The 13,765-nt window shown below is 43.0% G+C and overlaps 2 protein-coding genes across 2 annotated transcripts; both read left to right on the top strand.

Annotated features, from left to right (window-relative positions):
• The first annotated feature begins 5,545 nt into the window (after positions 1 to 5,545).
• Positions 5,546 to 10,888, top strand: LOC148929631 (uncharacterized). Its single transcript, XM_089056963.1, has 2 exons — positions 5,546 to 8,215; positions 9,248 to 10,888. Exons 1-2 carry the CDS (start codon positions 5,546 to 5,548, stop codon positions 10,886 to 10,888), a joined length of 4,311 nt encoding a protein of 1,436 aa, XP_088913089.1.
• Positions 10,889 to 12,249: 1,361 nt separating this feature from the next.
• Positions 12,250 to 13,551, top strand: LOC148929630 (uncharacterized). The gene has a single exon (XM_089056962.1). It carries the CDS (start codon positions 12,250 to 12,252, stop codon positions 13,549 to 13,551), a length of 1,302 nt encoding a protein of 433 aa, XP_088913088.1.
• The last annotated feature ends 214 nt before the right edge of the window (positions 13,552 to 13,765 follow it).

Below are 13,765 nucleotides of genomic sequence, written 5' to 3'. Positions count from 1 at the left end.
GTAGGCCCCCTTCCAGGCAGTCGGACAGTTCTTCCACTTCCAATGCATACAATCGATGCTGCCTAACATCCCGGGGAACCCATGCTGCTCCCCGTGCATCTGCATCAGCCGCTGACAATCTTCGGGAGTAGGGCTTCGAAGGTACTCCTCACCGAATATTTCAATCACGCCCCCACAGAAATCCTTCAGACAGTCCAGGGCTGTCGTCTCACCGATGTGGAGGTACTCATCCCACATGTCTGCCGCGCCTCCATAGGCCAACTGCCTGAGTGCCGCCGTGCACTTTTGAATAGGGGTGTGGCCGGGTCTGCCAGCCGCATCGTGCCTAAAGCGGAAACACATATATCGACGCTCTAATGCGCCAACGATGCGCATAAACAACTCCCTGCGCATTCTAAAGCGCCGCCGGAACATGTTGGCGGGAAACCGCGGATTCTCTGCAAAGTAGTCGTCGTACAGCCGCTGATGTGCAGCGACGTGATCCCGATCAATCACTGCTCGGCGGTGGACAACCCGTGGAGGGCGAGGTATCGCCGGCTGTTCCACCATACGCATGTACCGCTCCATCTGGCGGTTCATGTAGGCATTCATAGCCTCGTTCATCCGCCGCGCGTACTCCTCAGCATCCCCACCACCACTACCACTACCACCACCGCTACCACCCGCGTTACTCATCGCTCGATGATGCTCTTGTACAGAAAGTTAGAGAGATAGAAAACTCGTTAAAACAAGTGGTGCAAATGAAAATGAAACTAAAATCGCGTTTATATAGGTTTTAAAAAAAAAAAAAAAAATCGAAAATAGGCGCTGGCCGATCGCTAGCCGATCGGGCCGCCACAATGGCGGCTAGCCGATCGCCCAGCGCATCGGCCAGCGCCCCTCGATCGGCCAGCCCTAGGCGATTGTCTAGCCGATTCACGGCTCGCCGGCCCCAATGGTTCGGCTAGCCGACCGGCTAGCGCGACGAATCGGCTAGCCGGTGGCTAGCCGCCCACTGGAGATGCTCTTAGAGTTTGCATTTGATAACATTCCTATTTCATTATATAATGGTTGACTTTTACGTTGTCTTATAATACATTATCATTTGTTATTTAATCAATGTCCACGTCATGTCCTACTTGTAAAATTTGATGGTATAATTATTATTGAAAAAACTCATAACCTATTATAATTGTATCATAATTGCTCAGGCAATTTTATTGTTGTGCCTACAAATTCTCACGTCAAATTGCAAGCAGTGATTAGTGTTCTTTATAATTTCTCATATTTTAAATTGCATCATGCGCTTTAAACATTCAAAGCTATAGCGATGTTTAATAAAAATATTATTATTCACAATAAAATATACTAGGAGTTGAAGGACATACATAACATGATAGTAAATTAAATAAACAAAGATAAACTGTGATTTTGACTTTTAAATAATTAATGGTAGTTGGCAGTGCCATGTTATTGGCAGCTTCTCGGTTGACACTAGTACACTACTGTTATAAATTTATTGAGATACTCGGAAATTCTAAATACTAACATGAACGTAGCGATAAAGTGAGAAAATGATAACCTAATTTTAAGTATTAATAAAGAATTAAAAAACGTAAGAAATATAATTATTAATATAATTATTAATGGATCATCCAAATCCGACTCGAATTCATTCTAAAATTATTATGTCCTTACCCTGACCCGATAAGAACACAAAACAGAGGAAATATCGGATATAAATGGGAACATTAGAAGAATAATAATATACTCCTTGAATTACTATTACTCCCTCCGTCACACAATAGTAGTCACATTTGGTGTGAGCACGATTTTAATAATTTTATCATTAAATTACTATAATGATAATAACTCACTAAGATAATTATAATTTAATTAGTTAAATTATAAATCATAATATTTAAAAATTATTGATTTTATTTATTGTTTTTACTGTTATTGTTACTACTAATATTATTCCATTATTAGTCAATAATTAATTAATAAAGTATAAGTATAATTTTTAATTATAAATTATAACCAATCATGATAAAGTAATATAAATAAATAAATAAATTGTAACAGTAATCATGTTTGTTATTATATTATTATTTATTATTATTCTAAAAGTTTTTAAGAAAAATCCTAGTATGATTATTAAAACTATGAATGATAATAAAATAATAATTATAAATATAATTATAATATTTTCAATAATTCCGTAGTAATACCAAATGTGGACAGATACAAATACAATAAAGCCAAGAAAATCTTAATGTAATTTATATTGATATTTCTAATCACTATATATGTAATAAATAACAAGAAGAGAAATTATAATCTCCAAAAAGATTTCTTTCCTAACAAACAAACGGCATATATTCACTTAATTTAGACCGTTTCCATTCGCAATTGGCTGTTATAAATATAAGTTAGAAGAATAATTTTTTTCTTCATCTAATTCTACTACTATTCTCTAATAAAAGTGAGTCTGAGATGGAGGAAGTTTTCTTTACAAAACTATCGGAGAAGATGATGATAAACATTTTGGGAAGACTCAAGATTAGAAGCATTATAAAGTGCAAGTGTGTTTGTAAACAATGGTGCGATCTCATCGATAGGGTGTCTTATAAAAAACAAACATGATTATGATTTATTGTTATATCGGTTATGATTTTTCATTATAAAGTGCAATTGTGTTTGTATATATTTCGTCATTTCCAAAATTTGACTTTTTCAGCATGTCAGCATATTAATTGATTGTGCAGGTTGTCTGATTTTTTTATTTTCTCTCTCTCTCATACTTCGCTCATCTATTAAATACTCCTCTCATTCTCTCTCTCACCTTCTCTCCACCATCTCTCTTCCCTTCTTCTTCCTCCCCTTCCTTCCTTCAGAAAAGTCGACGCAAAATCTCGACTCAATTCTTTGCCTTCATGTCTTTGTTGTCTGTTACAATTGTTGTCGACCCAAGAAATGAATCAAATGGAATGTTGTATTTCGTTTGCGAGGGGCAAGGTTGGAGGCTGCAAGTATTTTCGGTGGTGTCATCCCAATTGTGTGGATTTTGAAGGCTGCAATTACTTGGTTGGGCACGGTGGGCGTGAAGACGAAGTTGGAAGAGAAGACGAAGTTGATTCTGAAGTATATCCAAATCGTTTTGAAGGTAGAAGTAAAGTGAAATATTGTATTTTGGTGTTATTTGTTGGGTTTTCATTGTTAGTTTCGTTTGTAGCCATTATGGTGAGTTTGATGAAGTTGGTTTTGACAAGTAGATTGCAATTTGTGGGAAAAAAAATTTGGTGAAAAATTGTAGTAGTGCATGAACTTGGCGAAGAATTGTAGTGTTCAAATCAATGTACTTTGATTTTGATTTATGTGTTCTAAGTACGGAGTATTAATTTTTTGAAGTTTCAAGTTTACTTCGGATATTGTGATTTGAATAATTTATTTCTAAATTTGACAATGAAATTAACCATGGTTGAATGGGTTTTCTTCGATGGGTACGAAATGGGTATGAAATAAATCTTGTTGAAATAAGAAGTACTAGGAAAAGTTACTGAAATAATAACATATCTAGTATACGGTGAAATAAACATAAAATAATACTCATATCTAGTATACGGTGAAATAAACATAAAATAATACTCCCCCTGTCCCTGAAAATTTGTCACCTATTTCCATTTCTGTCGTCTTGTCACCTTTCATTTTTACCATTTTTTGTAGTGGACCATACATTCCACTAACTCATTCACACTCACATTTTATTATAAAACTAATATATACAAGTAGGACCCGCATTCCACCAACTTTTTCAACCCACTTTCTATTACATTTATTAAAACCTGTGTCGGGTCAAATGGTGACGAATTTTGGGGGACGGAGGGAGTATCATATTGAATACCTATACCTGATAGTAATATCAGATGTAGTCCAAAAATAATATCATATCGGGTTTAAAAGAAATATCAGATGTAGTCTCTGGCAGTGTATTGTACATTTTAGACTTGTGAAAATAGTCGGTTTAATTTTATGTAGTCTTGGTAATTTCATTAACCCATTGTTGTTTTCATTTTGAAATATACTACTGATTGATAAACTCGTAGTTTAGCAAGTGTTTTGGATGTTTGAAAGTGCATAAGTGAATGTTTTGTGGCACATTACTTGAGTTTTCATCTTTGATCCCATACTTTAGTGCTTTGATAAGATTGTCAAGTCTTTGTAGTCAAAACAGGTGGAAACGAACGAAACAGCTGCCAAAGATCAGTAGCCGGGCGATTTGCTGAACCAGGCCGGGCATTCTACAGCTGAAGACCGGGCGTTTTGCATGACAGGCCGGGCGTATTCACTGTCCCCGGGCGTTTTTCATGCAGAAATCGCCCGGGCCGGGCGTTTTGTGCTACATGGCGATTCAAGGAAATCGCCCGGTCGGGCGTTTTACCACTTAAAATCGCCCGGCCGGGCGTTTTGCTCGTGCGTTGATTTTCTTCTAATTTTCGCCCCGGGTATAAATAGGACCTAGGGTTCGACCTCAAGGGAGATTCCAGACGCCCCAGAAGCAGTTTTTCACGTTTTGAGAGCAGATTGAGTAACGAAGAGTCCGATTCCTCAACAAGTTTGAAGGCGAAGACGATTTGCCCATTCAATCCACCCTTGGGAGTATCTTTATCAGTTTTTCCATGTTCAATTCAATTTCTATGGATTCTTCTTGTGGTTTTGATTTGAATATGAGTAGCTAAACCTTTTGTAGAGTTTTGGTGAAGACTACAATGAATGCTTTTTGATTAATTCAAGGACTTTTGATTACCTTTGCTCTTGTGATTTCTTTGTTTCATTCTTGTGCTTTTTCAATTCAATTGCTTAGCTACCAATTGGGTTTGTTGTCCTAGTTTTGAGTAATCGAGAGATACCTAATTAGGATTGATAAAAGAATGAACAGCACCTAGATAATTTGCATTCGAGAGAAGGAATTCTAGAGTGAGGGCTTGAGCCTTTTGTTTTAAGGAGTTAATTGTGAAGTATTAGAAGGAGACTTCAATATTAATTGTTAATCAACTGGTTGAGTGCACTCGAGAGAGGGCTTAGCCTAGACTAGCGGCTTTCCTAGTAATCCTAGAGACTTTAATTGGGTAATCGAAGTTGTCGAATTATTCGCATTGTGTTCGTTGTAGTTGGATCCAAAGCTCTACCGTGTTCTCTTATTTGATTCTTCTCTTCGTTGCGTGCTTTAAGCTTGTTTTTGTTATTTTGTTTTTCAAAATCAAAACCAACTCTTCCAGATTTTCTAGATAGTAGTCAAAATCGGTTCGTGGTACTTGAGTTACACAATTTGTCTTCGTGGATACGATACTCTTGACTTGCTTATACTATGATAGCCCCGTACACTTGCGGGTAATTCTCGTGTTTAAAAATAAATCGAGTCAAGTTTTTGGCGCCGTTGCCGGGGACAATTTGTGTTTTTATCTTAATATCGTGGTAAAGATAGAGATTACTACTCTAGATTTTATTGCTTTAATTTTACTTTTATTTTTGAGCTCTCAGATTTGTGTTGTCTTTTTCAGGTTGTATGCACACACGCTCTAAGGGTTTACCTTTAGAGCCTATTGATCTTGAGATCGAAGCATCCAACAGAAGGAGAAACGCTTTGAAGAGGCTACACCAACGGATCCGAGTTTCTTCTCCGGTCCAGACACGGTCACCTTCACCAGTTCACTCTCCTGTTCAGTTTGAGCCACATCCTCCTTTTCTGATGGAGGGGGAAAATGCGAACAATAACGGGGGCAACAATAATAATCCACCACCTCCTCTAACGAATGCTCAACTTCAAGAGCAGCTCGCGGCATTGCAGAGGCGGTTAGATCAAGGGCAGAATGGGATACCAGTACAGAACATGTTTGCCTACCATGGGGTGTCAAACCCACCGATTTTTGGCAACAATGTGAACGCAAACAACTTTGAGCTCCGGAGGGGACTCATTCAGATGGTGGAGAACAATGTTTTTAGAGGCCGCTCCACGGAGGATCCTAACAAGCATATCACTAAGTTCATCCAGATCTGCAACACTACAAAGATCAATGGAGTCACTGATGAACAAATCAGATTGAGGGCGTTTCCCTTCTCTCTAGAAGATGACGCACGGGATTGGTTGGACAGTATGGCGCCCAACTCCATCCGCACATGGGATGCATTGGTGGAGAAATTCTTAGCAAAATACTACCCCCCGAGTGAAGCCTTGAAGAGGCAGTCAGCAATTCTAGCATTTGAGATGACTCCTCAAGAGAGTATCCGAGGAGCTTGGGAAAGGTTCAAGAGCCTTTTGAAGCGGTGTCCTAATCATGGCCTCAGCCCAACTCACCAAATCCTCTCATTCTACAAGGGGTGTTTGCCTGAAGCAAAGAGCGAGCTTAACTGGAGTGCAGGGGGAGCACTGCTTCAGATCGGTGAAACGGCAGCAATGGAGGTCATCGAGAGAGTGACTTCAAATGACGAGGGTTGGACCAACGAGAGAAGCAAGATCCACAGAATAGCATCCACCTCAGAAGTCAGCCCTGATGACAGTCTGGCTAAGCAAATGGAGCTCATCCACAAGAAGCTAGACCTTATGGGGGTGGGAACATCGATGCAAGAGAACCTAGATGTGGTAGAAGATGTCAACTACATAAATCAGGGGGGCAACAGGTACTATAACAACCCCCGCCCCAATCAAGGGGGTGGAGGTTACAATCATTTTGGGAACAGGCCACATCCGAACCTATCCTATGGGAACCCCAACAATGCCTTGCAGCCACCTCCGGGGTTCTCAGTTTCTCAAGGAATGATCAATGAGCCGCAGAAGAGGAGTTCAGAGGACATACTGAATGCCTTCATGACCCAGTCTCAGAAAAATATGGAGCATTCGAACAAGAGGCTCGAGAAGGTAGAGAATGATGTGCACAACATGGCAACACATATGAAGAACTTAGAGGTGCAGATGAGTCAGATCGCTCAATCTGTGAGCGGCCAGCATAAGCCAGGGCAATTCCCAGGGCAGCCTACTATTAATCCAAAGGATTGCAAGGCGATTCACTTGAGAAGTGGGACGAGTTATGAGGGTCCCTCCATGCCAGAGATTCCATCAGCACCTGCAGCTGAGGCAGAGAAGGAAGTAGCAACTGAAGATGGAAAGGAGGAACTCGAGACATCATCTACTGCAGTTCACCCTGAGGTGAACACACTAGTCAAGCCAGCAGAGGTTAGAGTGCCATTTCCCCAAATGTTGCAAAGGAAGAAGAAAAATGATCAGTTCGCTAAATTCTGGGAGATCTTCAAGAAGGTGCAGATTAACATTCCATTGATTGAGGCATTACAGCAGATGCCCGGATATGTCAAGTTTCTCAAGGAAGCTGTCGCCAAAAAGAAGAAGTGGGAACATCATGCGACCGTCAACTTGACGGAAAACTGTAGTGCGATCTTGCAAAGGAAGCTCCCAGCCAAGATGGAGGATCCGGGAAGCTTTACTATTGAGTGCACCATCGGAGACTACTTTGTGGAGAATGCCTTATGCGACCTTGGAGCGAGCATTAATCTCATGCCTCTGTCTTTCTATAACAAGATGAAGATTGGCCAGATGAAGCCCACTTCTATCACGTTGCAGATGGCTGACAGATCGGTGTCCCGTCCAGTGGGCGTAGTGGAGGATATATTGGTAAGAGTGAACGAGTTCGTCTTCCCAGCTGACTTCGTGATATTGGACATGGAGGAAGACAAGAAGGTGCCTCTCATTTTAGGAAGACCTTTCCTAGCTACAGGGAAGGCCCTGATCGATGTTGACAATGGAGAGCTTACTTTTCGCTTCAATGGCGAGAGCGTGACTTTCTCCATCTATGAAGCCTTGAAGAGGCACGACGTGGAACCAGGAGGAAGCCTGCAGCATTGCAATGTAGTGACTATAGTGGATGATTGTGTCAGAAAGATGGCCTATGCCAACGCACCAGAAGATCAACTAGAGGGGTGTATCTTTAACTCTATTTATTCTTCTCATCTTATTGACACTATGGAAGCTGATCATGAGCTTATTGAGTTTGTAGGTGCTCTGGATTCAGGGAAGGAGGTCCCGAGAGCATACCGTCAACAGTTCCTACCTCTTAGGAATGAAGAAGAAGACGGCAAGGATGAGGAAAAGAGCAACAAAGTGGAGCTGAAGCCCCTTCCTTCACATTTGCAGTACGCATTCCTAGGAGAAGATGACACCTTACCAGTAATTGTATCATCATCTCTCTCTGCTTCTGAATTAGACAAACTGTTGAGAGTTCTTAGGAAATTTAAAGGAGCAATAGGGTGGTCAATCTCGGACTTGAAGGGAATAAGTCCATCTCTGTGTATGCATAGGATCCATTTAGAGAATGACCATAAGCCTAAGGCCCAAAACCAAAGGAGGCTTAATCCTATTATGCAAAATGTGGTAAGGAAGGAGGTGATAAAATTGCTAGATGCCGGCATCATATATGCCATTTCTGATAGTGAGTGGGTGAGCCCCACCCAAGTGGTGGCAAAGAAAGGGGGTACTACTGTAGTGAAAGGGGCGAATGATGAGTTGATAGCCACTAGAACGGTCACCGGGTGGAGAGTGTGTATTGACTACCGTGCCTTAAATGCTGCAACTAGGAAGGACCACTTCCCTCTCCCCTTTATCGACCAAATGTTAGATAGGTTGGCTGGGCATGAGTTCTACTGTTTTCTAGATGGGTACTCGGGGTACAATCAGATCCATATAGCACCCGAAGACCAACATAAGTCAGCCTTTATTTGTCCCTATGGTGTCTATGCCTATAGGAGGATGTCTTTCGGGTTGTGTAATGCCCCCGCCACTTTTCAAAGATGCATGATGTCCATATTTCATGGCTTGATTGAAAATATTATGGAAGTGTTTATGGATGACTTTTCTGTGTTTGGTGATTCATTTGATAACTGCCTTGACAATTTATCTCAAGTGTTGCAGCGATGTGAGGAGACTAATCTCGTGCTCAATTGGGAGAAATGTCACTTCATGGTTAGGGATGGCATTGTGCTCGGGCACAAGATTTCTGCAGGTGGCTTGGAGGTCGATAGAGCCAAAATTGTTGCTATTGAGCAATTGCCTCCACCCACAAATGAGAAGGGAGTAAGAAGCTTCTTGGGGCATGCCGGCTTTTATAGGAGATTTATCAGGGAATTCTCGAGAATTGCTAAACCTCTTTGCAATCTCTTAGCTAAAGATGTGAAATTTAACTTTTCCCCTGATTGTTTGCAGGCCTTTGAGAAGCTAAAGGAGGCATTGGTGAGCGCCCCTATCCTTATCTCGCCGGATTGGTCTAAACCTTTTGAAATTATGTGTGATGCAAGCGACGTGGCGGTAGGCTCAGCCTTGGGACAGAAGAGGGATAAGATCTTCCGTGTGATTTACTATGCGAGTCGGACTTTGGACCCTGCCCAAGTCAACTACACCACCACGGAGAAGGAGATGCTAGCAGTGGTCTACTCCTTTGATAAGTTCCGCCCCTATCTCATCGGGGCCAAGACCATCGTTTTCACCGATCATGCCGCAATCCGGCACCTCTTTGCGAAGCAAGACGCGAAGCCAAGGCTTATTAGGTGGATCCTGCTCCTACAGGAGTTTGATTTGGAAATCCGAGACCGAAGAGGATGTGAAAATGTGGTGGCAGACCACTTGTCGAGGATGGAGCACATGAATGAAGAAGAGAAGTTGAAGCCGGCCATCAATGAAGAGTTTCCAGATGAACACCTATTTTTCGTGGCTAAGGGGGAAGTGGCATGGTATGCCAATATTGTGAATTACCTCGTTGCAAAGGTGGTTCCCGAAGGACTTGAAGACTATCAAAAGAAGAAATTTTTCCATGACGTGAAGTTCTATTTTTGGGATGACCCGTGCTTGTTTAGGAGGTGCGCTGACATGGTGATTAGAAGATGTGTCCCTCAAGAAGAGTGGGAGTCCGTCATCATGCATTGTCACGCCGCACCTAGCGGAGGGCATTTTGGAGCTAACCGGACTGCCATGAAAGTACTACAAAGTGGCCTATTTTGGCCAAGCATCGCCAAAGATTGTCAAGAATTTGTGAAGAAGTGTGATGCATGTCAAAGAATGGGGGGTATTTCTAAGAAGAAGGAGATGCCGATGACGACGATTGTGGAAGTCGAGCTATTTGATGTGTGGGGCATCGACTTCATGGGCCCCTTTCCTCCATCTAATGGATTCCAGTACATCCTTTTAGCCGTGGATTATGTATCAAGGTGGGTGGAAGCCATTCCTACCGCAACAAATGACTCGAAGGTGGTGACAAAGTTTGTTCAAAAGAACATTTTTACTCGATTTGGCGCACCACGGGCTATTATTAGTGATGGAGGCTCCCACTTTCGCAATAGGTGGCTAGAGGCGGTGTTAGCAAGATATGGAGTAAAGCATCGGGTGACAACTCCGTATCATCCTCAAGCGAATGGCCAAACCGAATTGGCCAACAGAGAGATCAAGCAAATTTTGCAAAAGAGTGTCAAGACAAATCGCAAGGATTGGGCGCTAAAGCTTGATGATGCTTTATGGGTGTATAGGACGGCCTACAAGACTCCCATCGGAATGTCACCTTACCAATTGGTGTTTGGGAAGTCGTGCCACCTCCCGGTTGAAATGGAGCACTTATCGTATTGGGCGGTGAGACAATTGAACATGGACTTCACTAAGGCCGGCAAGGAAAGGATGCTTCACCTCAACCTACTTGATGAGTTTAGGAATGAAGCCTATGCGAACTCCTCCATCTACAAGGCGAGGATGAAAGCTCACCACGACAAGATGATTGAGAGGCGTGAGTTCTACCCGGGAGACGCCGTTTTACTCTTCAACCACAAGTTGAGGTTTTTCCCGGGCAAGCTCAAATCTTAGTGGTCCGGGCCCTTCACTATCAAGGAGGTCATGAGCAATGGCACGATGGAGCTCTTTGGACCCGATGGAAGCACATTCAAGGCCAATGGTCAAAACTTGAAGAAGTTTTACACTAGGGAGCAACAAGACGACGTCTTTGTTGTTGGCTTGATTGAGTAAGTGGAGCTAGAAGAGCGTCGAGCATACGACGGTAAAAAGTTGCGCTATAGGGGAGGCAACCCCTAGTAGGTACATTTATTGCTTTTGTGTGCTTGTGTATTCTGTTCTTTTATTTTGGTGTTTGATTGTTTCTTTGTTTTTCGTTCCCCCACTCTTGTTTGAGTTGGGTTTTTGGTGTTTTAATTCTGGTTTCTGAGTTTTTGTGAAAAAAAAAAAAAAAAAAAAAAAAAAAAAAAAAAAAACGCAGAAAATGAAAACGCCTGGGCTGCAAGATAAAAACGCCCGGTCGGGCGTTTTTCAACACCAATTCGCCCGACGACAGGAGAAACGCCCGGTTATCGAGCAAAACGCCCGGGCTAATCGCCCGGCCGGGCGTTTGTCTCGCGCAATAAAGGGGGCGCAGCAGGTAAAGCTTTAACCCTAATTTCTCTCGCCTTCTCCCTCGTTTCTCCGCCCCAAACCCCTCCCACTCTAAAGTTTCTCCCACAATCTTCACTTTTGCACACACCACACCCATCTTATCCTTCTATTTCACAAATTGAACCAAGCAATTGGTGGGTTTGCTCAAGAACAAGGCTAAATCTTGGAAAGTTTCGAAATTCTCACTTATTAAGCTACAAAGGTACGAATTTTCCTCTTCTTTCCTTGATTTCACTTGGTATATGGATGGGTATTGATGAATTGTTACATGGGCTAGCATAATTTTCGAAGTTGTAAGGAATTTGGTGCTTAATTGCTAGTTTAAAGTTGATTTGGTATGAATGGTTGCTTTGAACGTGGATTTGGTTGAATTATCTCATGGGTTGGTGGTTGTATGTCTTCAATTCTAGCATGAATTGTGTTATAATGATTTTTGGTGGTCAATTGCTATTGTGTGTATCAAAGTTGGTGAATGGTTATGTCTTGCGCATGATTTTGTTTTTTTTCACATGGACTAGAGTGTTTGAAGGGATCGAGTCTATCTCCCAATGTTGAATGCTTGTGGAATTGTTGAGTATGATGTGCAGTGGGGGTGAATGCTTGTCTTGATTGAGGTTTGGTGATTTTAGGACTTGAATCTATCGTCCTAATGTTAGTGAAATTTGTGCATGACTTCGGTTTGAATAAAGTTTGGGGGAGTTGGGTATCTCGTGGATATAAATGTGGTTTATTGTGGAACGGATCTAATGCTTCAAATTTCTAGGTACCACTTGGTCATCATCATGGTTCCCAACCCCACCGGTGTCAATCTTACTGCCGACCAGAAAAAAACGTGGAAAGCCCTCGCCAAGCTGCCCTACCAAGTGGCTAGAGTCCCATGCCTTTATACACTCCGGCAGCTCGGGATTGAGCAGTCTTTCCTAGAGTTGTGTGAGGTCGGACAACTTTCGGGCTTGCTCCTTGCACAGGGCCGCCCATCATATCACCGGCTCACCCTGGAATTCCTTTCCACGTTGACGGTAAACAAGACTCGCCGCGGAATCGAGTCCATCACTTTTCAGCTGAGGAACACCACATTTAACATGCCGCTAGCTCAGTTCAATGAGGTATTTGGGTTTACGGGGGTTGTGACCAAGATGCCCTTCGAGTTCAGCCACGGTACAGACAGGTTTTGGCAGGAGATCACTGACGAAGACAAGTTCTCTGCCAACAGGGCAAAAAGTTCTCACATCAGGAACCCTGTCTTGCGCGTCCTTCAGAAGGCATGCGTTTGCTTTCCCTTCGCCCGTGTGGAGCATGGGAGCATTACCAGAGATGAGCTATTTTTATTGTGGCAGATCCTGTACAGACAGCCAGCTTTGAACATGGGCCACTTCATGATTAAGCATCTAGAGCGGGCTGCGAAGAAGACCACAGGGACTTTGTGTGTTGGTGCGGTGGTGGCTGCCATAGCCCTCCACCTGGGGGTGCAACTGAATGGTATGATCGCCGACGTTGGTGAGTCGCCCAACCCGGTGTTGGACATCATTTTCTTAAAGAGGACCACTGTGATAGCTTCAGATAGGCATGGCCAAATCTACTTGAAGCAAAAGGCCGGAGATCACTTTCCCCTCCCCAATCCCGACACTACTTATGTCCACGGGCCGGAGCAGAGGGACAACTGGCTGATGACGAGTCCGGCCCACCGCCTTATCACATCAAGGAATCCAGGCGGCAATGTGGCAAGCCCAATCCAAAGCGATGAGGAAGAAGAAGAGGAGTATGAAGAAGCTCCAACCCGAGAAGGAGGAGATGGGGCCGGGGCAAGCACCTCACGGCGAAGGAACCGTGGAGACCGGATTGAGGAGGATATGGACGCCATCACCAACAGGCTGGACAGAGTCGAGCTGAATGTGCAGCGGCTGCAGGAGACCAATGATACTCAATGGGCTAGGTGGCAACAGCAGAGCAGTGATCAGTGGGCGGGTATGAATGCCCAATTTGAGAATTTCTACGCCCGGTACGATGAAAGATGGACCACCTTTGTGCAACAACAACAGGATTTCATGGCCGCCTGGCGACCACCTCATCACCCGCCGAATTAGTAGAGGTCCGCCCCAATTTCACATTCTTCCAAACTTATCCTTGCTTTAGCTTGGAATAAGTTTGGGGGGGTGTCTAGTGGAATTGGGTCTTTTTCCTTTCCTTTCCCCCTCCCTACTCTATGTTCTCCCGTTATGTAATTTGTGGTGATTTGAGTGACCCTGGCATGTACCTTAATCTGATATGATGACTTTCTATGTGGTGATACTAGGATAG

This window comes from Salvia hispanica, chromosome 4 (genome assembly GCF_029641045.1).
Source record: "Salvia hispanica isolate PSC_SH4W2 chromosome 4, Shi_PSC_v1, whole genome shotgun sequence".
In the NCBI taxonomy this organism is placed as follows: domain Eukaryota; kingdom Viridiplantae; phylum Streptophyta; class Magnoliopsida; order Lamiales; family Lamiaceae; genus Salvia; species Salvia hispanica.
The sequence above is the reverse complement of the archived record's forward strand: the minus strand, read 5'-3'. Positions and strand labels throughout refer to the sequence as shown.

Bases quoted from the DNA above. Each gene is read 5' to 3' on its own strand.
- LOC148929630 (XM_089056962.1), top strand. From the start codon at position 12,250: ATGGTTCCCAACCCCACCGGTGTCAATCTTACTGCCGACCAGAAAAAA.
- LOC148929631 (XM_089056963.1), top strand. From the start codon at position 5,546: ATGCACACACGCTCTAAGGGTTTACCTTTAGAGCCTATTGATCTTGAG. The intron at 8,216-9,247 runs GTAATTGTATCA...GATTGTTTGCAG, and splicing joins GAGAAGATGACACCTTACCA to GCCTTTGAGAAGCTAAAGGA.